At 33.9% G+C, this 23,733-nt stretch overlaps 2 protein-coding genes across 10 annotated transcripts in view; one reads left to right on the forward strand and one right to left on the reverse strand.

Moving 5' to 3' along the window:
* Window positions 1–23,733, reverse strand: part of SUPT3H (SPT3 homolog, SAGA and STAGA complex component) — a 279,607-nt gene that overhangs the window by 222,920 nt on the left and 32,954 nt on the right. The gene's annotated exons all lie outside the window — the stretch shown is intronic.
* RUNX2 (RUNX family transcription factor 2) overlaps window positions 11,525–23,733 on the forward strand; it is a 155,482-nt gene continuing 143,273 nt past the window's right edge. Inside the window, exons 1-2 of one of the 2 annotated variants that reach the window (XM_069805600.1) lie at window positions 11,525–11,670; window positions 11,880–11,999. In XM_069805600.1, coding sequence (XP_069661701.1) covers window positions 11,942–11,999 — 58 coding nt within the window. In that variant the 5' untranslated portion in view covers window positions 11,525–11,670; window positions 11,880–11,941. Of the gene's footprint in view, window positions 11,671–11,879; window positions 12,000–23,733 lie in introns of those variants that run through there. The other variant, XM_069805599.1, reaches the window with a different exon arrangement.

Consider the following 23,733-nt stretch of genomic DNA (forward strand, 5'->3'; position numbering starts at 1 on the left):
TTCACAGATCAGTAACTTGCAAATGAAAAAAAAATTACATCAGAGTCCCTAAGAGTTATTTTAAATACTCTACTTCTCACTAAACCAAATACTTTTGAGTATCTTAATCAAACATCTCAAAGTAAGACTGGTAAAATGTATCCATGCCTCTTGACAGTACATCAGTGTCCTAAACAGTGAAGCATCTTTTTGATTCTTGATCTGCGTACAGCTTAGTTCAAACACAACTCCTGTACATGAAATATGTCAAATCAAGATGTCAGTGTTGGCATGAAAGCTGCTGAAATAATCAGATCCTTAAATTTTTTTTTAAGCAAGACACAAACCGTTCAGATGGAAACATCATCTCAGGACCCATCAGCTTACCTCACCTTGCCCTGTTTTACACTGAAGGGGACCACAGGGAACATTGTCGTCATCTACCCATGAGCCACCTGCAAGTTATCCAACAACCTACATGGCCAATGTGTCAGGAGTTTAGGCCACAAGAAGATTCTGGTGTTCAGCTGAAGGAGAGTCATAGCCTCAATCTATTACTTCCAGTGTTGTGATGAAACCATTTGGTCTCCATGAAGCTACCCACTGGAACCTATAAAAAGTTGCGTATGTTCTTGATCATAAAAGTAGACATGCTGAGTTCCAAATTGTTAATTTTATGTTTGAAGAACACATACAATGAAGCTCATCTACGTACAAGCATAAAGAAACATCATACTAGATCAGAACAACACTCCATCTAACCACGCTCCCTTTCAGGAAGTGATCAATAATTATCCATTCCTTGTTTAAACCATGGTATTTGATTTGTAAAAGCCCATACATCCATCACTGAAAAAATGAGTTGTTTAAACTTAAAGATGTCTAGATAAAGCTAAGCACTTTCACAAAAAGTACACCCTAGTTGTGTACTGTACAGTGACTGAGAAGTTTGGGGTTTAATTTGGGTTTTATTTTTTAAATTTTATTCTCTCTGTACCTCCACTAAACTATGTATCTGATATAGAGAATAATCTGTCTCCCAAGAGTACTGTGAAGAAAAAAAAAATTAATATTTGTTAAGTACTCCCATAGTGTGACGTGCCACAAAAGAGCACATGAAAGTTAGTAATTCTTCATAGTAGAGTTTGAATACTGTGCAGGAAAGATGGCAGACAGCCATCTAATGAGCAATGAGTGGTAAAAAGAAAATCACTGAATAACACTCTGAAGTGAGCAGTATTCATTCCATGCAAAGAATGAGTCAGGAGTTCTAGGGATGAAAAAAAAAAAAGCCATCAATTAACACTATTATAATGTACCACATACAATGGGGCTGTACTAAGGATCACTGGAAACCTTAATTCTAGCATAGCTAGTTAGTAAGAATCATAGCCAGTTTCATCAACTTATTCTTCCAGTGTAGAGTTCAGCTAAACTTACTTTTTTTTAGCAGAGGAGCACAAATTTAAGGGGGAGATGGGGAACGGAGTGGGGGACAAAAAAAAAAAACAAACCCAAACTATCAGTTGGGAATAGTTCTATTTGCAAGTTCTTCAGATTTCACCTCTAAATTAGAAGGCAATCTTGTAGAAAATCTTTACCATTTCAGCTGCATATCTGTCATATGTCCAATCTAGAAATAGTTACTAATGAGAGTTGAAAAGAAAAGCGCTCAAAGAATTAGTGTTCTGCAAAATTCATGAATTCTAAAAATGTGTCTGGGCATAATACTGTCATGTAATGGATGTCTGACTCTTTCAGTTTATTTCAGTTATTCATAAGGAAAAGTAAGCTTGAATTACTGTAGCTCCTATACACAGATAAAACAGATATTTTCCACCCACATTAGAAAATGAGAAGGTTGAATTGCATTCAGTTATGAATTGGATTTGTTCTTCAATTAAAAGAGAAGAAAAATAAATCATACTGAAGCTAAATGACAAACCAAATGCTATTCCATTGTAATTTTGTCCAAAAGACAACTAAATTTGTTATTTCTTCAACTCTTTGATCATTATGTTTAGCTTGTAAAGATGCCACTTACTACTGCAAATACTCCATTTCTGAACAGACTGGTATCATTTTTCCTGAAACTGAAATATAAACATTCTGTTGCAGAGCTACTTCAAACCCACACTGGGCAAAACTGGACTTAAAAAGCAAGAAAACATTTAGATTTTCATAAAAAATAAAAATAATAAAAAAAAGACTTTGAAGAAAAGGACAATTACAAATCTTACAGAATGAGCAGGATAAAGATGGCAAAATAAAATTGCATAGTCTTCATATTCTGCCTTATTCCCAAACCCCAACAATTACTGAAGTTTCTTCTTAAAATAAGAAAAGATAAACTCCACCTATACAGATGTAAAGGCACAAAATGTGAAAGATAAAGTTTAGCTCATTTTACACTTTATAGAGTATACAGTTATTTCTGAGGGCCCCAACCGTAAAGCCCGTGCCATGAGAATGAACTCTGGCTCACGAAAAGCCACCCTTCCTTTAGCGTTGGGGTTTTTGGCAAAGCAGCGAAGTGCCCAGAGCACTGCTTGATCTTACAAAATGGTCTGGTAGCATCAATCTGTACATCCCCAAGGGTTCCCCAAGCACATGGAGAAGCCTGGCTACAAGGACCTGCTCTGGCAGCACGATTACAGAGTATGAAATCCAAAGGAGACGAACGTCACAGAGGATGTAACTCTTGTAACTGACCTCATCTAATGGATTTTAGTACAAAGTAAGTGTTATAGGACTTAATCTACAATGTAGATCCCACACCCCTAAAATACAGCTTTCTTTAAAATACCAAGCTTATAAAGTACAAAGAAATTTTATTACTCCACGCAAATATTAACGAATCAACATGTTCTTTAATATGCAAGTACATGAAACAGATTTGTTTGATCCTTGAACAAATTTTCAGAGTGATAACCTTGAGTCCAAAGTCTTTTCAGGCCCAGAACAACTCAAAAACACCACTCCAGAAGCAGAATGCTCTCAGGAAGGGGATCTAGAAAATACTAGAGAACACTCTTTATTTTTCAGCCTGGATTAATTTGTGACTATGCTGCCAAATTTTCCAACAAAACTGGTTTTTAGTGCTCCTGTGCTAACATACCCCTATTCCAATGACTAACAAGGAATTTGGCTGTACAGTTCCAAAAGCAGTTTGAGTACCAAGTGTCGATTCATTTCTATAACCTGGCCTCATAGATGATGTAATCAGTAGGCAATACTCAATAGTCTTTAGGCTGTCCACCATCATCTTTTTATGCCATAATGCAGAATTTCATCCTGCTTAGCACCTTTCACCCCTGACAGTACACACAGTCAAGTGGCAGACCCAGAACCTGCGTTTGCTCTTGAAATGGAAACATAACAATTGACTTTGGTTACAGGCTGGGTCTCCAACTTAAAAGCACCCTGTTTACCCAACTGTCAATACTTCACATAGCTAATTGGTTTGGGTGCTTACTAGATACTTCCCTCATGCAGCTAATGAGTATACACAGTGGTGTATCTTCTTAGAACAGATTATTATTTATCCATGTAAACAGGACAGAAATAAATGGTTAAAGTAATAAAATACCTAAGTATTAAAAACAAATAGCATAGATACAGTCTTACCCACACAGAACATTTCCTCAAAGCTTGCATTATTTATCTTAGAAGTTATAAGTCTGGATTCTGGCAACCAAACCACAGAGGAAAAAAAAAACAAAACCAGCCCTGCTTCCTCACTTTTGGGGTTGGAAGGTCAGAGGAGGAGGTGTGAGTGGAAGAAATGATTGTAATTCATTTTTCTATTTTTTTTTTAATTCAGTACCACTATTCATTCAGTTAAGCAATCTGTTACCCAGAGCATGACACCTGCTTATCTGAACATCGGTGAATGGACTATCTATAAATACTGCCTGCTTTCTCCTCCAGATGTGAAAAATCAACCAACCAACTCTCCAGCACAGAACACATCGCACATTGGAAATTTAATACAAACATCTCCCACACTCTTCCCAACCACACTTAAGTTTGATTCTCTTCTATTATTCTTTAGGCATACCTATACAGGCCATTTTAACTGCTATGCAGAGACAGCCTAATTCACTCCAAATGAGCTCAACATTTCACTCAACACAGCTAGGCTGCTTCTAAACTGGCTATTTCAGAACAAACCGAGTTTCATTTTGCCTGGGAGATTGGAGGGCAATTTTCTCCTAGGTATGCCATGAAAAGGGGCGCATGTTTTTGTTCTTCATCCTGTTTCAGTGTCTTCATTTCTCCTCACCTTCAGTATTCCTTCTTTACAAAATGGGAACCATACTGTTAAAAAAGAAACTCATTAAAAAACAAGATTTTCTTTTTAACTCTCCTCCTTCCAATTTTATTCCTTCCAATCTCCTCTCATCCTCTTTTCAACTCTTTTTCTCATGAATGATCTTCAGATCTCTTCTCCAACAAAAAACCACAATACATTTTTAATTACAAAGGAGAGCTTGGACTGTTGACAAGGTGTGGAAAAGAAGTAGATCCAGGTACTAAATACTTTAAAAAGAAATTAAAAACGACATGGAGACATAAATGGGCAAAAGGATGAAACTACCTCATTTTACTATTTTTTCTTCTTCTAAAAAAAAAAACCTGTTTACAGACTGAGGATCTCAAACTTCTGTAAATGTCATAAACAGCACAGAAATATTTCAACTTGCATTCATTGCATACGGAAATGTTACAGGGTTGGGATTTTTCAAAAAATACAGAGAAGCAACTGTGATGATCAGGCATCACGCTCAAGTTCAAGCAGATAACAAGACCAGCCCATTGCACACAAATAACTCACACTCTTCATACTAGAATATGTGGAGAAAGTTAATAATAAAATTAAAAGGAACTAGTACCCCTTCTCCATGAAGTTCTTCAAATCACTCTTTTATTACAGTTCATTATATGGGGTTTTTCCCCTCCCTCTTTTTCATACTTTTCTCTAAATGGCTAGCTGCATATATTTAATTGTATACTCCTCAGGGCAGTGACTATTTCCTTAATTGTCTGTAAAGTTCGCTGCTATAAACAACGGTACTATGCAATGTTAAGTAATAAAAAGTGAGCAATGTTTTGTTGAGAAACAGTCATGCATTAATTATACAAGATAATCTGGAAAATACAGAAGCAGGGAAAAAAGCATGTCATTATGAATCTATAGCTTTAAAGCATCCCTACCCAATGAATGGTTTATGATATTCCGTTTCAGTATTATATTTAATTTCTCTTGGGGTATTTAAAAAACATCTGTTCTGAAAGTTACCAAATGGGTATTGTTTACTCAGAAATTCTACAGGGTGCAACCCCCTTCTATACTGTCAGTTAAACATACAATATTTTAAACACACATTATGGAGCCAACTGTTGAAGCAGACACTTAGAACGCAAAGAATATTCTACACATTAAAATACACATGAAAAATACTGTCCAGGAGTTACAACATAAATCAAATACAGATTCTAAATTCAGTATTTAATAACTACGCAATTTAAAAAAAAACATTTCGTTTTTATTACTTACTGAACTAATTTCATGTCTTAAATCTACATTGCTGCAAACTTATACAAGCACAGAAGCTACTGAAACTGGTATAATTTTAAAAGCAAAAGCAAATTTTTATTGCTGAACTATGCCCCTGAAAATGGGGTTTAATATAAAAACACTGACACCAAATCTGAAGAGCGTGAATACTCTGCTTTAATATTTTTAAAAATCTGTTCTCTAATCTTGACTGAGGTTTGAAGGTAGCAACTCTGTATTTTTCCAGTGTAAATGTTGTGCAAAAGCTTTACAAACATAGATCTAAATCTGCAATTGCCATTACTAAAATAAATGAAAAATCTATAAGCAGCAGTGAAACTGGCATGCAAATAAAAGAACTGTCAAGACATATATTGCCTAAAAATAAGCTTACAATAACTATTTTAAAGACTGTGTGTGGTCTTACCCATATATTTTGGCAAGATGCACTTTCTCCAACCACAGCTAGATTCATCCAAAAGCAGTGGCACTGGAGAGTCTCTGTCTCACCTGTCAAACTTGAAGAACGTTGTTCAGCAGACCACCATGAGTCCATGGATAGGATCCACAGCACTACAGCAGCTGTTCTTGATAAGTGTTCTCTAACTATAGAGGCAAATGCTTCAAAAACGTTCTGTGAGAGGATCACCCTTAATATACGTGCATTTAAAACCAAACAGAAACAAAAACATATCTAGAACAAGACTTTCAGGACATTTATGGCAGAGCAGGATCAGTGACTTCATACATATCTCTGATATTTGGAAACAATCACTGAAGATTCAAGTCTATTAAATTTACCTTAGAATTTACCTAAATTTATTTACCCCTCAGAAATTATTACACTCTTCACATTGCAGGCAATCAAATAAAACAACTAGAACCCTTAAATCTTCACATAATCTATGAAGATGAACTTTCCTCTTCTCAGATCCTTTCCCACATGTGACATGGAAAATATTTTCACACCAGCTACAAATAGTTTAAGTGGGAAGGAGAGGTAAAAGGCTGCTTGGCTACAGTAAAGGTAAGATTCAGTGAAAATGGGATGAAGCAAGAAAAGCTGCCAGTTTTAAAACTACGTAAGAGGATATTTTGACGACCAGAAAAATCTAAGGAGAAAGCTTATCTGAATTCTGTCTATATAAAATAACTTCAACTGTCATTAAAAAGCATATAATCATTAATATCCAGAGCAATGTGAGTATTTTCTAAAAATAGGTCACTGCTTTTAACTACCGAGATCTGCTCTGCTTTAACTACTGGTAGCATTGTATCCTAGAAGGAAGAAAGGCTCTAGAGAGATTACTTTCACTTTTCCCTAGATATATTTAGTGTACTAACTAGCATAGTTAGGATATTATTTTTCTTTGGTTTTGTCAGTAGCATGTTTGAAATAAATTTTATTAAGTGGTAGTGTATGTAACATTGCATTGTGGGTAGCAGTTTCCTGCCTTAACCTAGCCACATCCTCAGCTGTTATATGAGACAAGTTTCCCATATTTTCTGCAAGTTGACTTTAAAAAAAAAAAAGAAAAAAGGAAAAAAAACAGACAGGAGAAAATAGCTAGAAGGTTAGGATGATCTTAAACAGCATATATTGACTGTTTAGAATGCGTGCATCTAATCAAAAGGGCTTTTTTCTCAATTACTGTATAGTCTACAAGATATGTATTTGAGGAACACAAGAAAATTAACACTTGTCAGGAAAAATGTCTGAGCACCAAGAATATCAAGATGAGACATATTTGACCATTAAGATGTAGCCCCTTATTCAAAGCCTGATCAGGGGTTAGATTATTTCACTGGAGAATATCTTTTCTATTTTATGAAGAAGTGAGAGAGCTGGCAACTCAAGATGAATGAAAACAATTTATTGCTACTTGCTATTATATGATGTACTCACTGGTTAACAGAAGATAACCATCCTTTAAATTTAAATAACAGTTCAGTTTAAGGTTTAATTTGATCTTCAGTAGCCTGATTCCACTGTACAGAAAACAGACAACATTTGTTTACACTAGAAATGTAACAGCATTTTTTTTTTCCCCTCTATATGCTTAGTGGTCCCAGGCACTGTCTACTTCAAACCATATCTTACTCAGAAAAAGATTATAAGGCAGAGAACAGAAAGTCATAAAAAGGCAGCAGTAAAACTCAGATGTTCGATGCTACTCTTTGCAGACACCAATAAGTAGCATTTTAAAATTAAGGACTGCTAAAATAATTTTTAAAATTATAACAGCAAGGTTAACAGGCAGTTTTAACTTTTGCTTTAACAGATTAGTATATATGTGATATCTGCATACTTGAAGCTGTTGCAGAGATGTTGAAAATTAGAAGTCTACAAGATACCCAAGTCTAGCAACAAAACTTCCATAAAATGTGCAAATATTTTAAATCAAACAGTACATTAAATATGTTAGCTAAGAACCATCAGAAAACACAGTACTCTCCCTCTAAAAATTATCATTACTTCCAAGTTACAAAAAACAGATTCAAGGAGAGACACTTCACTCCTTAAAACAAACAACAAAAACAAACAAACAAAAATATTGCTCTAGTGGAAACAGATACGTTAATAACACCTACAATTAATACCTGCATGTGAGGAAACTGCATTAGGACTTTATTATAAAACTCAGCATCTTGTTATAGTATATACTGTAAAACTTGTAAGTGGAATTTAACACGTTTCTCATCATACTGCTTAAGCAGAATATTTATATCTCTCCAGTTGTAGCATAGAAACAAACATTTAAGTACAAATAAACTTTCAACAGGGTATCATACTGTTTATATACTGTATGAACTTTGAGTGGCATAAGGCAAAATGTTTGGAAATAAAGCATGGCTTAAAAGTTTCAAAACACATTTCAAAAAAAGTGAAAGATGTAATTATCTTTTAGTGTTGCATTACAATTGACTTTAAATAAGATTTCATTTGTCGTCAAAGATCAAGCTCATAGTTTACCATAGAAATTCCTTAGTATAATACTTCCTTTGTAAGTGTAATTGTGACTTAAAGCATCCCCTATGGAACATGTAAGTTAACTTCGAATTTTGTAGATCTACCTTTTAAACAAAAGGCTGTCAAGTGTAAGTCTGCAATCAAGACACTAGTTTATACAGTGGATTTTCAGGATTCATGCATCTGCTTCATTAGAAGTGCAAACTATACTGAAAGAAGCCATCATTTTCACAGGAATAAGGTCTGCATAAAGTTCAGCTTTATAATGTCTCTATACTAAAAAAACTAGCATTTTTTTCACTGACAGTTTCTGCAGACTACATCTAGATTACTCAGTTAAACTATTTGTTTTTCTGCTTTTAATGGATTTTGTCTTAATAGATGAAGACTTTACTATAGTGGTCTTGATCTTGACAGCACAGGTGAAAAAGTATGTACAGTAAAAAAGAAATCTTATAAAGGTATCATATCAAAACACAGTAACAAAGTTATTCTCTAACTTTGTGTACACAAGTGAAAGCATTAAAGAGCCATTCCAGAGAAAGCCTGAGCACAGCATTTCAATGCAATAAATTTTAAAATTCAGACTTTGTACGAAGTTCAATATTCTAATATTAAAGATGTGACTAAGAATAAATTCTGGAATTAAAAAAAATAAAAATCAAACAACTGCGTTCATAAGAATGAAAATAAGTACTTAAGATCAAGACATGAGTTACCTTCTATATAAAAATAGTGGATCTACCTACCATCAAATAGAAGTTGATAAATAGCTTCAATGCATAACTGTAGTTGAAGAAACATTGTGCTCACAATTAAGAGTTCCACAAATAACGGAGGCAGCAACCCCCATAGGCTTTTGCTGCATCAAAAGTTGATTAAAACTGTAATGCACACAAACATATTTTGTTTATATGAAAAGATTACCATTCTTTCAATCATTTTTATACTCTTTTTTCCATTGATGTTCTTAACCGTACTGTGAAAATATAAAGAAATAAAAGCAATCCATCATTAGGAGAATTAAGTATCACCCTTCCTTTTATGAGACGAGTGATTTGCAGAATACTCCTTTTTCATTTTATGCTAGAATTCTATAAATTTGGCACTAGCTAATAACTTTCCAAGTACTGAATTAGGAAATGCCATTTATCTTACAATAAATATTATGAAAGTAGTTCTTATGAAGAGGGTTTTCTGTTGCTTTGATAAATATATAAAAAAAATAAAAACACAATCTGTAATTTTTACTGAAATCTCCTTTCCCATTTTCTCTCCATCCTCGCAAAACAGAGAACCTGCTCTCTATCCACACCTCCACCTATTCATCTCACATCACTCCTAGCCAATTTCTTACTGGGAAAGCTGAGGACAAAGAGAAAAAATAAAAAAGGAAGGATGGCAGCTTCAAAGATATGTATTTTATTTTACAAATAAAAGTTGAACAATATCTAGAAAATGTTTTACACAATTCTTCTGCTCCCAAAAACATATATGACAAAGAAAAAATTTAAAAATCACTCAGCTAAACTAAAAAAATACAGTACATCTGTGATATAATCAGGCTAATAAGAAAAGTTCTAGACATAATGTCCAAAGAGGCAAAAAATAAGATACTTTCTCAAAGATGTTTCCAATTTTGTTCTGAATCTGAGTGAGCAAATCAAGGCTACTAATACACACTGTCTGTGCACATTATTCCTTACTACACACAGCATTTTGCAATTTATTTCAAAGCTTCTATTATAAACAAAAAAATACTGCTTTTGTTAACCCACTCTGTACTGGTACAGTAAAGGCTTATATTACACAATCAAAGTCAAAGTTACAATATGTTAAGTATATAAAAAGTATTATACACACATGCACACATATGATATTAAGTATTTAAATCTTACATATGCATCAAATTTATGTTTCATTTTAAAACTAAGTGTTAACATTAACTGGTGAATAAAGTTATTTATAGTCTCCCCAAAAGTCTAAGACTGTTCTATTTCTCTTAAACAGTGAAACTATAATAAGCAATTAGTGTAAGCACAATCAAAACCTCCCAAGTCTCACAGTTCATTCTGTTATGCAACATCTACATAAATCCTAGCAATACCAGTATTCAAAAGCATCACTTAGACTGCAGTATACAACTAGTTATGATATCCAAATGACATATTTTGCCCCAAATATAAAAGAAAAATAATTGCCCTTAATTTGCATTACATAAAACTGCCAAGTAGTTTTGAAGGCATGTAAAGCAAGGCAGACATGATTTAAGATTTGCAAAGGAATCCCCAGACTAACACTTCTGTGACAGCCAATTACAGTAAAAAACACAACCCCAACAAGCAGTCTGCTACTAGACCTTAGGAAAGGTAAAGTTTCTTACAATGAGTTACAGATTCACAAGTATAGGAAGACAAGGAGAAAAAGTAAAACAGAAGGAATCCAGCCACCCAGCAAATATGAAGCAGACCCAAGATCGTGATACAATCCAAAGATGTAAATTATTGTAAATCATCACTGTTGTTCAGAATTTCACACAGCCACTTGTGCCAATTTTGCTCACTTTTCCACAGACACAATAATGAAGTAGGGAGAGGGAAGGGGAGGGGAAAAAAAAAAAGAAAGAAAAAAAAAGGAGGGGGGAAGAAGAGTGGGGGGAACCTGAACTGAGAGTACAAATAAAGTTCTGCTGTCCATATGCTTTAACTGTACAGAAGTTTGGGCTCTTACAGCATTTTGTACTCTCTCCAAATCCTCATGAGTCACAAAAATTAAAAAGCTATATCCTTCTGGATGCCAGGAAGAGCCTTACCACGGGCCTTTTGTCAAAATAAAAAAAATAAAAAAAAAAGGAAAAAAAAAGAAAAGGAAAAAAAAAAGGGGAGAGAGAAAGAAAAAGCCACAGTGTAGGCAGTCCTACTTGGAGTCCTCTGATGTCACAGCCACATGACTCGCTCGCTCCAGTAACAGTGCTTGCAAAAAAAAGGAGTTTTAAAGCTTTTGCTTTTTTGGATTGTGTGAATGCTTCATTCGCCTCACAAACAACCACAGAACCACAAGTGCGGTGCAAACTTTCTCCAGGAGGACAGCAAAGAAGTCTCTGGGTTTTAAATGGTTAATCTCCGCAGGTCACTACCAGCCACTGAGACCAACAGAGTCAGTAAGTGCTCTCTAACCACAGTCTATGCAGTAATAGTAGGTCCTTCAAATATTTGCTCATTCTCTTTTTTTTTTGTTTTGTTTCCTTGCTTTTCACATGTTACCAGTGCTACACAATTTTTTGACAGGGAAAAAACCAACTATAGAGTCTATGCAATCCAGGAACACTGTAAAACTAAAACAAGGTTTGGCTATGGTTTGTGTTTTCAGTTTGAGGATCCAAGAAGTATTTACACCAGAAGGTGAAAGCTCTGCGTGAACCGAGAGGGACTATGGCATCAAACAGCCTGTTCAGTTCAGTGACACCATGTCAGCAAAACTTCTTTTGGGGTAAGTACTGCAATATTTGAGCTTCTGTTTTCCGTTGTCGGGAGTTTTCTTACTTTTAACAATGCTGGTTATAGCCCTCTAAGCAAAAACTTGCTGATGGGATGTTAGGGTGTTAAAATAGCATACCTGGTTTGAGGGGGGGGTGGGGGGGAGTCCTAAAGAACTTCTGCAGATTTATGAACAAATTTGTTAGCTGACAAGCTGAGCAAAATGAAGTCGGTGGCTTAGTCCTTAGTGTTTGACAGCAGGTGTGCTCAGCTGTCACCTGGGTCAAGGCGTAGCTACAGAAATTTGGAAGAGTCTGATGGGGTCTAGTATAATGTTTAAAATTATGTTAGGGAAGAAGATAAAGTATTCAGTGAGTTAATCAACAACAGCACAGACTATCTTATTCAGAACTCTGGTGTAAAGCGTAACACTCTTAGATGTATCCACCATGACTGGTTAACAAAAGATATTGTACAGAAACTTAAGTTATGTGATTTAAGACTGCTTGCTCTCTAAACCTGATGAAAATGAGTAGCATGTAGCACATAGCAGCCTATCCTACCCGTAACTGCCCCAGACACCTTATTTTAAAGCATATTTATCAGATGAAGTTATCAGTGTAAATCTGCAGTTCTCTAGTCCTTTGTTGCCCTCATTTCACAGCAAAGCACGTTTGATAATATATTCATTTGTAAAAGCAAATTCTTCTTGTTACGCTTATTATGAACAAGGCAAAACATTCATGCATAAAAACATTAAGCTATGAAATAAAAAATACATGACTTAACATGCTGATGAATTTAAGCTTTAATTGAAAGTGGGACTTAAAAAACTCTGTAGAAGAGCACTGCCAAATATTTACTTCAATATTCTGAACTGTAAACACAGATTCCTTTAAGAAATCATATATGTATACTGAGGTAATTATATATATGCACTGCATACATACATGCCCATAAAAATCATAAATATGCTATAAAATTGTACCTCTATCATTGCTTACTTTGAAAAGCTTCTTCCTCTCAGATACAGTCTCAAAATCAGTACAGAGCACCTCACTCACAAAATGATAAATAAAACTGAATATGACTTTAAGTGATTTAGCTGCAAGTAAAGTTATATTTTAAAGCGTGTTGTAAATGCTGTGCTCTAGTCATCTTTGATGAGTAGTAAGAAGTATATTCAGTATTTTTTTCAAAGCATCTTTTACTGAGACAGATCAGGAAGAATTACTGAAAATTCTGAAAGATCAAGAAAAAAAATTCTAAAAACTTACAAGATTTTCTTAATGGTGTCCATCATGTCGAAACTATGTTGGGACCGTAGCTAAACCTATTTCTTTTCCTCCCTTGCCCCCCTTCTAAGAAAAACAACAATGCTAGAACCATTTTCGGTATATACATCCCGATTAAACTTGTATTGTAATGAACTGATGACTGGAGTTCCTTTTACCCCTCCTACTTCACACGCTTTGACTGGTTCCCAGTTAAACACATGAATAAGCTATAAGACCGTGTGTAGGAAAAGAAATGAAGAATAGCTTCTTCTAGAAGAGACACCAATTTAATTTATGATCTACAGATAGCAGAAGAGATAACATAACCTGTGGCTGGTCATGTAGCTGGTATACACTGAATGCTGAGCTGAAATACTAATGCAAAACTGGTAAGCAGCTTTTCCACTGAAACTGCTGTCTTAATGAAGCACAGCAGAAGCGTAGCCAGACCACATTATCCCAGTGTTTACAACAGGAAATACAGTTTACATGTATAGAGACTTTCTTTTGCTTTTACTTCCAAAAGAGATTAGAAGAAATTTAGTTGGCTAAAATTATCAAAACATGGAGCGCTGACTGCTTAATTCATCTACTTTTGATCATTCCTAAAGCGAGTGAGAAGTACTGTAACATGAATAATACTTTTCCCCAAACTTTACTAAATAGACTTGGGTACACAAATTTCACTTTGGATATGAACAATGGATGCAAGGAACTACAAAATCTCATCAACTCTATCAATATGTAAGCAATATATCTTCAGCTAAAAACAAAACTAAAAAAACCCACCTTTATAAAAAGACGACAGAGTATATTTTAAAAAGAATAAAAGCCAGAAGACCCAGGTTACTCATGAATTTGCCATTTCCTAGCAACGGCGCAGCAGTATGGCAAAACGCACGATCTCTTCCTCCTTTCTCTACTGTCTGTATCTCCTTCTACTCCCATCTCCACCTTATTCCTCTCAGGACTGTTGAATTTAATTATGTTTCTCCAAGAATTAACTGATGAAATGTAATGACGAGTAATAATAGGGAATGAAAACAGCGCTGTATTGGCTAACTCGCACGGTTGCTAACCTATGCCATTAGCCATATATCTGAAAATCCTTATTTCACTTATTTTTGTCTACGTGTTTTTGACCTCATATGAAAGGGAAAAACAAGAGTAATGAAGGGGAAGGAACCTTTCCTAACTAATGCAAACACATATATTCCTCTACAATTTAGTAGAACTGAATTAACTAGATGCTATGTTTTATATCCAGAGTATTTCTACTTTATGCGAGTTGTACACAGGTTTTGACTGCATCATGCCTACGTAAACTTCCTTAAACTTTTTAATGTAAGTGCATTCATTTCAATCAGCAAAGGATATTATATTCATATCTATATCATTTAAAGAAAAAAAGGCTCAAAATAAACACTATGCAAAAAACCAAACTGCATATTTATTAGAAAATTTGGTAAATATTGTTTATACAAGGTATTTCAGAGAATTAAATACTTTTGAAATGACTCCCACAACAGTTACAATTTAAAAAATAAAAAAAAAAAGGCATTTTCAAATACTTTCTGTGCATCTTTATAAGAGGATTTCACCGAAGAAAGTAAAACAGGTCAAAATTTGGCTGATAATTTAATCAATTATTTCACATGTAACTTTTGGAAGCTGATCCCAATAGACAGACATGGTAAATCTAAATGAAAGTCTTCAAGTTAACAACAAAAAGTTTACCCTGCTTATATTAAAACACTCCTCAGTATCTTCTCATTTATTCTCAAAAAAACGAAACCTTTTGTAGATTTCAATTCTCAGCTGCTTTTGTTTTTTAATCTTAGTTTTTTATTTTAATTCAGATATTGATAAGAGAGAAACAGATCCTTTTTGATTACCTATGTATATAAAGCAGAAATTTTCCCTATGTTCCAGCTCTGTTTAACATACTCATATAATTGTTAATGCTAAGAAAAATCTCAGGAATTACTACCCTTTCTATAAAATATAATTCAAAATACTAGGACTTAAAAAATAATAGTGAAAACTACGCAAGAATGACTATTCTCATGTGCATTAAGCAAGCTGTAAGCTTCTCACTAAGGCTTTCGGTATATGAAACCCCTAAACCACACAGAATTGCACTACACCACTTATAGGATTCTTAGGCAGCAAAATGTACTGATCTGTTTAATTATCTGTCTCATATGAACTATTAATACCCAATATTGTTTAAATCAACTATACTGATATAAAATTTGTGAAGATCGAAATGTTCCAGTTTGTTAGAAGAACATCGAAACATTTGATGGTTAAATAAACTGGGGAGAGAAAAAAAAAATACCTAACTCATTAGGGACACTAAGATTTTTATCAAACATACAGGATTAATCTCTATTGAATAGGACCATTCACAAATCAAAACTTACTCTACTTCAATACTTCCATGCAGTGCTAATCAATTACAACCTTTTCTAGTTATTCAAAATCCATGTGCTTTTAATTTTATTCATTGGTGGTCTAAAATATAATATTCAGGCCAAGCTAAGTCATTCTGTATTGCAACTTTGCTTTTTTTCAATAAATATTCATCTAGAGGTTTTCTTAGAGAGAACTGCTCATATGAAGACTGTGGTAATATTTTTATACTGTACCTCCTTGTTGAAGCAAAAGGTTAGGGGTTACCTAAATACCTCAACTGTATATACAAAAAAAGGAAAAGGTAAGTATTCACATGAAAAATCCAAAGGGACTATATTATTTATTTTTGCATTTCCTATGATTAATGATGCACCAGTGCATACTTGAAAACTGAAGTCAAAATAGGGTAACACCTCAAATTCCTTTACAAACTGTACAAATATCAAACTTCCATGCTGTATTAACTACTCTACCAGAAATATTTAAAGGCTCTGCCACCCCACATTAAGAGCATAACAATAACACTGAAATTCCTCTCAAGCAGTGTGATTTCTTGGTCATGGTCAGACTAGTATTAATCTTAAAATTGCACCTTATGCCTTTATTTTTCCCGAATGCTTTCAGAACACAGCTGGACTTTCTATGAATAAAAAGCAGCTCAGAGGAGTCTTAAGTAAATAATGAACATCTAATACTGTATCCATTTAAGCATAAAGGGAAAGATAAAGCAGTAAATAATTCTTCCAAGAGATGCTAACTATACAATGCAGACAGTTCAAAAGATCAAACAGAAGCTAGATAATAACTGTGTTTAAGGACCTGTCACACCTCGTGGCACACATTCATCAGCACTAATAACAACTAAGAAGAAATACTTTCTAAAACTGTAAGTTAACTCAAGAATCTGAAAACACAAGCAAAATTTGGTATTCTTCTATGCTCAAGTCTAGCACGCTCCGGTGGAAATTAAAGCGGAGAGGGAAGGGAGGAATGATCCCATGCTTGCCAGGCTGCAAAGGTGCTGAGCACCCGCATTTCTCCTGCTTGGCTACTACAGGAGCCAACAGCAGCTGTCAGTGCTGGGTACTTCTTGAAAATTAGACCATGTGTATGTTTTATTCTATGTACCTAATAAAAATCAACATTGTGTGTTGTAGGTGATGGAGTTGGTTCTGAAAACTCATTAAATACACTCCATTAATAAGAATTACAATAAATTGCCATGTTTAATATGCCCTAGAGTATATAATATTTTAATTAAGGCAGCCTCAAGATAAACAGTGAGTTTAAGATGGTAAAACCTGAAGTATTTTAAGGTCTTAACTTCAGCACTGAGAGAATCCAAGTTTCATACAACCAGTTGGGAAACTGCAACATGAAAATATTCAACTGTTATATTAAATATAAAAAGCTAATTTGCCTAAATGGAATAAATACATTTGTTCTGATAAGTGTACTCAGAAATAAATTAGCAAACTGTGTGCTATTTCAAAGAGATTTTCCTTGTAAATTTTGCCAGACTTATGAATTAACCACAGATTTTCATCCGCAGACAGCAGACACCCACAAAATGCAGAAAACATCTACCTCCTCCACCACAGAACCCCCACAAGAAACTACTGTTATCGACAAAATTAATTTTTGCTCACATTATACACAATAGCTTTAATTTCTATTGTATACATTTATCCCAAACTGCCTTCTAAAGTCTTAAGGGGAACAGACTAAGGAGGTCTATCTTCTGCTCTCAGGTGTTTTTGTTTTTAAGTTAATAAAGCTTAAATCTAAGAGCACGTTTCCTTACATAAACATGCTCTCTTCTACAAATAAATATAAGACCTGCCACTTAACATACTGAAAAGCACACCCTAAAGAGAATATTTTAAAGATGAGCACAAAGACAAAATAAACTCTGCTTACTATATCATAAAACAGTTTAACACTTCCAATAAAAAAATCCATTATTCATGCATCTGTTTCCTGTATATATTTTTTATTCTGCTTGTTACCATACTGTGTACTGTTCTAGCCTTCCTCACGTAGCTATAAGTTTCCTATTTCATGTATGAACTTGCCCCAGGAGGGAAAAAACCATAGGTTTTCTACTGACTCACTTTAACTGCTGAAGTCATTTTAATCAGAGCAATTAAATTATTCTGCGCAACCTACTCCTTATTAAATATTTTTATTTATAAAAAATAATTTTAGCATAGCAAAAGATTAAAGGGAAAAAGGGTACATTTTCCTTTAAATACACATGGTGCTTTAAAAAGGTATTTTTGTATCATATTTACTGTATTCTTAACAGTTTAATATTCTTTAAGAATATTTTTTTCATCTCTAATAAAACTACCTTTATTTTTACAGTAAAGGCTAAAAACAGTTTCTTCTGCTGTCTGTCTCTTAAAAATGCCATATTCATTAAGGTCAGGCAGTTCTAGAATTAACAATAGTTTTAAGTTTTAATATGTTATAACTAAAAACCCCATGGCAAAAATATTTTGGCAGGAATTCATTCAATTATGGTTACTATATTTCTGATAGACACTAGCTTATTTCACATATTATATTTCATCAGAATTGCTAGCATTTCATAATGACTTAAAATTTATTATCATTCATTTTCTTGATTAAGGAAAGTTAAAAGCTGATGACCTTACATACATTTATTTTCCCCAGAATTTATTTGAACCGTAAGTGTGCCAAACCATTGTTTACTTATCCCTCATGGTCAGATATCTTACATCTAAATCCACTCTGTGGTTTACTAAAACAGAAAGACAGAGCCACTGCCAGTTACATAATATTTTATTGTTCAGAGGAAAAGGACCCAGCCTCAATCACAATGAAGATTAACTATAACACTAATAAGATGTGTTTGCATCTATATGCATGTATACGCATATACACCAACGACCATACGCTGGGTGCAGTTCTTCTGAAAGTGGGTCTGATATAGCAAATCGGAGCAGGGTGATGTTACAAGTCCTTATTAATTACGGAATTGAATTACTTCATCAAACACATTTAATATGTATGACCCTATACAATAAGCAAAAGAGAGGGTTGTTTGGTTTGGGGTTTTTTAAGGAACAACAATATAGACAAATAATTATGCCTAAGTACATTCACTTCCAGATAGTGTTAATCCCCCAAAACATCTGTAATTCATTTAAATACAAATCAGAAAAGACAGAGTTAAAAAAGCATGATATTTTAACATATCCATGTGTGGTAATAGAACAGGGTATTCTTTAAGAAATGTTAATGAGCTGTGTATGTGCAAACATGCACGTGTGTACAGTTCAAACCTCTAATTCCTACTAATCCATACTTCCAAAATTTTGAAATTCCTCAGGTAAAAAGAAATAAACAAACAAAAAAACCCAACAAAAAACAGTAATAGTGTAAATTCAGAAAACATCTCTATTGGTACAACATTTTCTACCCTAACACTGAAGTTATAAAAGAGAATGTGCTATCGCATTCAGATTTGCCAGCAATACAAATACCCAAAGAACATTTACAACTCTTCACATATCTCTGCTTTGCTAATATGCAATGTAGGAACTTGCAGCAAGGGTCTTGTCTTAATATTTGTAAAAAAGAATGTCTATTAACACTATTATAGTGTTCTACATAAATTGTAAGCGTTAGTGCTAGTATTGAAATAACAGATGGTAGAAGTACTTATTTTAGAATACTTGGCAATAATTGAGGAAATAGATGTTTGGGAGTAAGTCTCTTCGTATCTTCTTGTTCTTCCCATAGTCCCATGAAGAGAGAAACTGCCTTTCTGGACATTAGACTGACCAATCTTAACTCACCTCAACTTTCAAAGTGAAACCATGCATTTTAGCCAAAGTAGTCTTATTTGTAGGTCAGCTGCTGTTTTTGACACAGTGCAATATATTTCTTCTGAAAGTGATCAAAAAAAAAAAATAAGGCACACCATATTTACGTTGAAAGAATGCTAATGTAAAATGCAGAGTTGTTCTGCCAAGAACTGATATTACTTCACAACATTATTTTTATATTAATATTATAATACATCAATAATTTACTATAAATACCAACCTTCCTGTAAAATCAGCAAGAGTAATTCTACACAGATTAAATAGTTAGAATGCAACAGAACTTAAAAGGCATTTTAAGACATGACCAACAAAAACAACCTAATCCTGAAGACTGTGTTAGAATTTGCTATTTTAATTTAGCATGCCTCAAAAAGCCTTTTAGGTGAGCCGTAATACTGAACTGCTACACTACGTATGCCCTTGCTGCATTTTCTGTATAAACTCCACGAGTAACTGCTTTCATTCAAATACATCTACTCAACTGAGAATCGTCCACCTTTAAATAGAAAACTTTTCCTAAGTGTCACATTTGCTCTTTAACATTGAAGGGACACGTACTGTCTATCTTAGTGACTTTTTATTAACAAGCACTTGATGAATTAATGCTACTAGCTATTGTATAATATTCAAGCACAGGAGCAGCTTTTGTAATAGCTTCAATAGAGTACTTAAAAGTCTGCAGTATATTTATTTCCTAACACAATCTGCAAAACTTGTTTCCTCTAAGTAAAGACCACCAGTATAAATTCACATTAAGAGAGTTCATCAACTCCATTTTTCCAATCAGTGTTATCAAAGTTTAACTCCGCTGTGTTTGGTTATTTGTAGAATAACCAAGCCATAACAATGAACAGTTTATTTAAAACTGACAGGACCAGAAAGCAGCAACTATTTACTTAGGCAGCATACCTTAGTATACACCAGTAAAAATGTTCTCGTTTCCCATAAGGATTTTCTGCATAAAGGGCATTCACTTTGCTTCCTTCCCACCCCTCTTAGTTTTGAATGTACAGAGTTGGATGTAAGTGCTATATTTTTCTTGCTATTCAGTATATTTTTATTTCCCCCTTTCTGATTAAAAGGCATAAACAGAAACACTAAAACAAATTCAGAGAGCACACTCTTTATGCTGACATTTTATTAAAGAAACCAACATTCAGAAAAAAGTCCAGTCATTTGTGGATAATAAAATAACACCATTGAGGTAGAAAAAAAAATTAATTTAGCATCAAATGGGAAGAAATATATCTTCTACAGCACAAAAAATTTTCATACTGTAGCAAGAACAGTTTCACTCTAATGCAACACTGTATATTGCATATGCAAACACTAGAAAAACTTCTAATTTTACAGTATTTCAGGGAGCGGACCTAAAATCATGCTCTATTATTCTGTATAGCAATTAATTCTGTCATGACCTTGTAATAATTTGGGGTTCTAAGCTCATTAAAGTAACATTTTAATATTACCTTTAAAAGCAAAAGCAAAATCTTAATTACAGCTGAGCCACCTAAATGCGTACTAATACATCTTAAAATAAATGAAGACTTGAGCTTGACCAGAGAGAAAGATAAATTATTATAATACTCATTAGGTACAAAACAAAGGCTTGAAAGAGTATCATTTTATTACTTTAAATTATAGTATTAATTTACTAACTAATTTCAAGGCACATGTGTAGTGCACATGTGTAAAACCTACTTGGAGCCAGCTTACATACACACACACACACACGAGTTGGAATGTTCCAATTCTGATCAAAGATGTATGTAGCCGGATGTGCGGTTAATTCACTGATCAAATTTTCACAACTGAAAAACATCTTGAAACATATAGTCCTAGTTACCACTAGTGTGTGCTTTTTACTTTATCATCAGAATTATTCTCCATCATTTTACATTTTAGGACGTATCTTAAAAATAATATAACCCCTTTCTCATACATTTAAAAAAAAAAAAGAAAAGGAAGAAACAACAAAAAAGATAAAAAGGCACTGGTTTTCAGTTCCAGCATTTTTGAAGGGCAGAGTAAGACGTGAGTGGAATAAGTGTAAAATACCCATACAATCTGAACTCTAATCTTAGTGACATGTTCTTACAGTAAGCTTGTGCTCCATAAAACCTATATAAAAGTGTCAAGACCGTAGATGCATAGCACATGCATGCGATGTAAGACACAAATCTGCCCTGTAACAATAATATACAGTAGCTCCTCAACGTGCATGAAAGATTTTAAAATGCACTAAATCTATAAAAATAGTCTACTGTCAGACTTCAACATCGTCTACTGAATCAACCAGATGTATTGAATAAACACTACTTAATGGCTACTAAATTTTATCAGCTTTGTATAAAGTTAGAAGAATTTCAACTAGCAATTGTTTGAAGTCTTCTACCACCAGATTTAATAATCTTACTTGCTTACTGAACTGGCTAGATACAGTAAATATACATAATATAATGGCTATTCCACTTGATCAGATATGCATAAAATAATAATAACCTAAACAGACTAATACAGATACTGAGATGGGCAACAATTTTACTAGTCTCAACACTGATTTAAAAACATGTCTCTCTTTCTTCTTTACATACCTGGTTGTTATCAATTACTGATGTGTCTTCACCCCTTCTTGTTGCAAAACTTCCTTTAAAACTTACAGCACACACAGCACAACATTTGAGACCTATATACATAAAAATACTTTTTTTTCCAGTAGCCCAGAAAATCTGAAGGTTTTTTTAGGCTGACGATATCTTCACATAGAAACACAGAATGTCTGCAGACAGTAAGAAGCCTTTAGTAAGCCTTTTTGCTGCACCATAATAATCTGATCCAGAAATTCAAGGGTACCTTAAACAACGGGCTACCTGTTCTAGCCATGCTTAGGAATGTGGCCAAATCATTTTTATTGATTTAACCTTTATAGGAATGCTACATATCCTCAGAGCAAAACATTTCTAATGCATTTATAATATGATATACCTCTGAGAAGTTATGAAAAAAAAAATAAAAATCTTACGACAGATAAGCTAGCCCCCCTCCACTATTATGTTTTTTCTGATTTAGTGATCGATAGGCATTTGAGTGTTAGAATATTTTCTGAGTTTGTAGGTGTCTGTATTCATAGGATGAAGTCAGAAACTGTGACACAGAGGACAAGACTAATATCTGACCTGTCTTTGTTTAAGGAATAAGAACTGGTGAACTGATAGCCAAGACTCTAAATACTCCTTTCATTCTAGAGTTACACATCAATCATGTTACCTGCAAACATATCAAGTTAAAACTTCCAGAATTTACAGTCCTTTTTGAATAAACTGAGCAGCATGCTAGTTATGTTCAGAGAGCTTACAGAAGGTGGTTTGTGTATCTCACCAGAATTCTTAAAGAAGTACTTCTCAAATTCCCTCTTCATCAGAAATCTGTTTCATACATATTTCAAATCAGTATTTCTCAATGTCAGATTCATATTCTATTATTTTGAAGTTAAGGAAAAAATAGTATATTTCAGTATTTGTTGTTCTTTGGAATGTTACAAACCACACTTAAGCATTACTAGGAGTCACTTGTTTTTCAGAAAGTAAACTGTTCTGAGTTGCTCATTATGGTAAACTTCTTAACAGTGTAAAGCAGAAGTGAACACACTGACTGAAGAGTTAGTCAAACAAAAGCAAATACACTTATGTTACGAATTACATTAGTTACATTTCTTAAAAAGAAAATCTGGGGATGGGAGGGGTGGGTTATTTTGTTTTGGTTTTTTTTTTAAAAAAACATAAATGGAGAAAACCTGGTAATGAAAATTATTCTTACTCCTAATAGCTACTAGCATGAAATACTAGTATGTTATTCTTCACAAGAGGAAGAAGCATAGCCAGGCACAGTTTGGGTGGGCAATACGCTAACACAGATCACCTATTTTAGTAAGATTTATATGTACATTTTTAATGAAGACAACAATGTCTATAAACCACTGATATTAAGATCTCTCATCTACAAAGGAATATGTAGCAATTCTACAAAGAAAGAAAAATATTAAAACAATACCCAAGTGAGATAAGTGCCTATCTACACATGTATGGTAGACAAGTTAGTACATCAAAGCAATGAATTGTAATCAGAATGTACGGCATATCAAAAAATATGTATGCAAATTCTCACAGATTTTTTTTTTTAATAAGAGATTGTCTTT

The sequence above is a fragment of the Haliaeetus albicilla genome, chromosome 18 (assembly GCF_947461875.1).
Source record: "Haliaeetus albicilla chromosome 18, bHalAlb1.1, whole genome shotgun sequence".
NCBI classification, from domain to species: Eukaryota; Metazoa; Chordata; class Aves; order Accipitriformes; family Accipitridae; genus Haliaeetus; species Haliaeetus albicilla.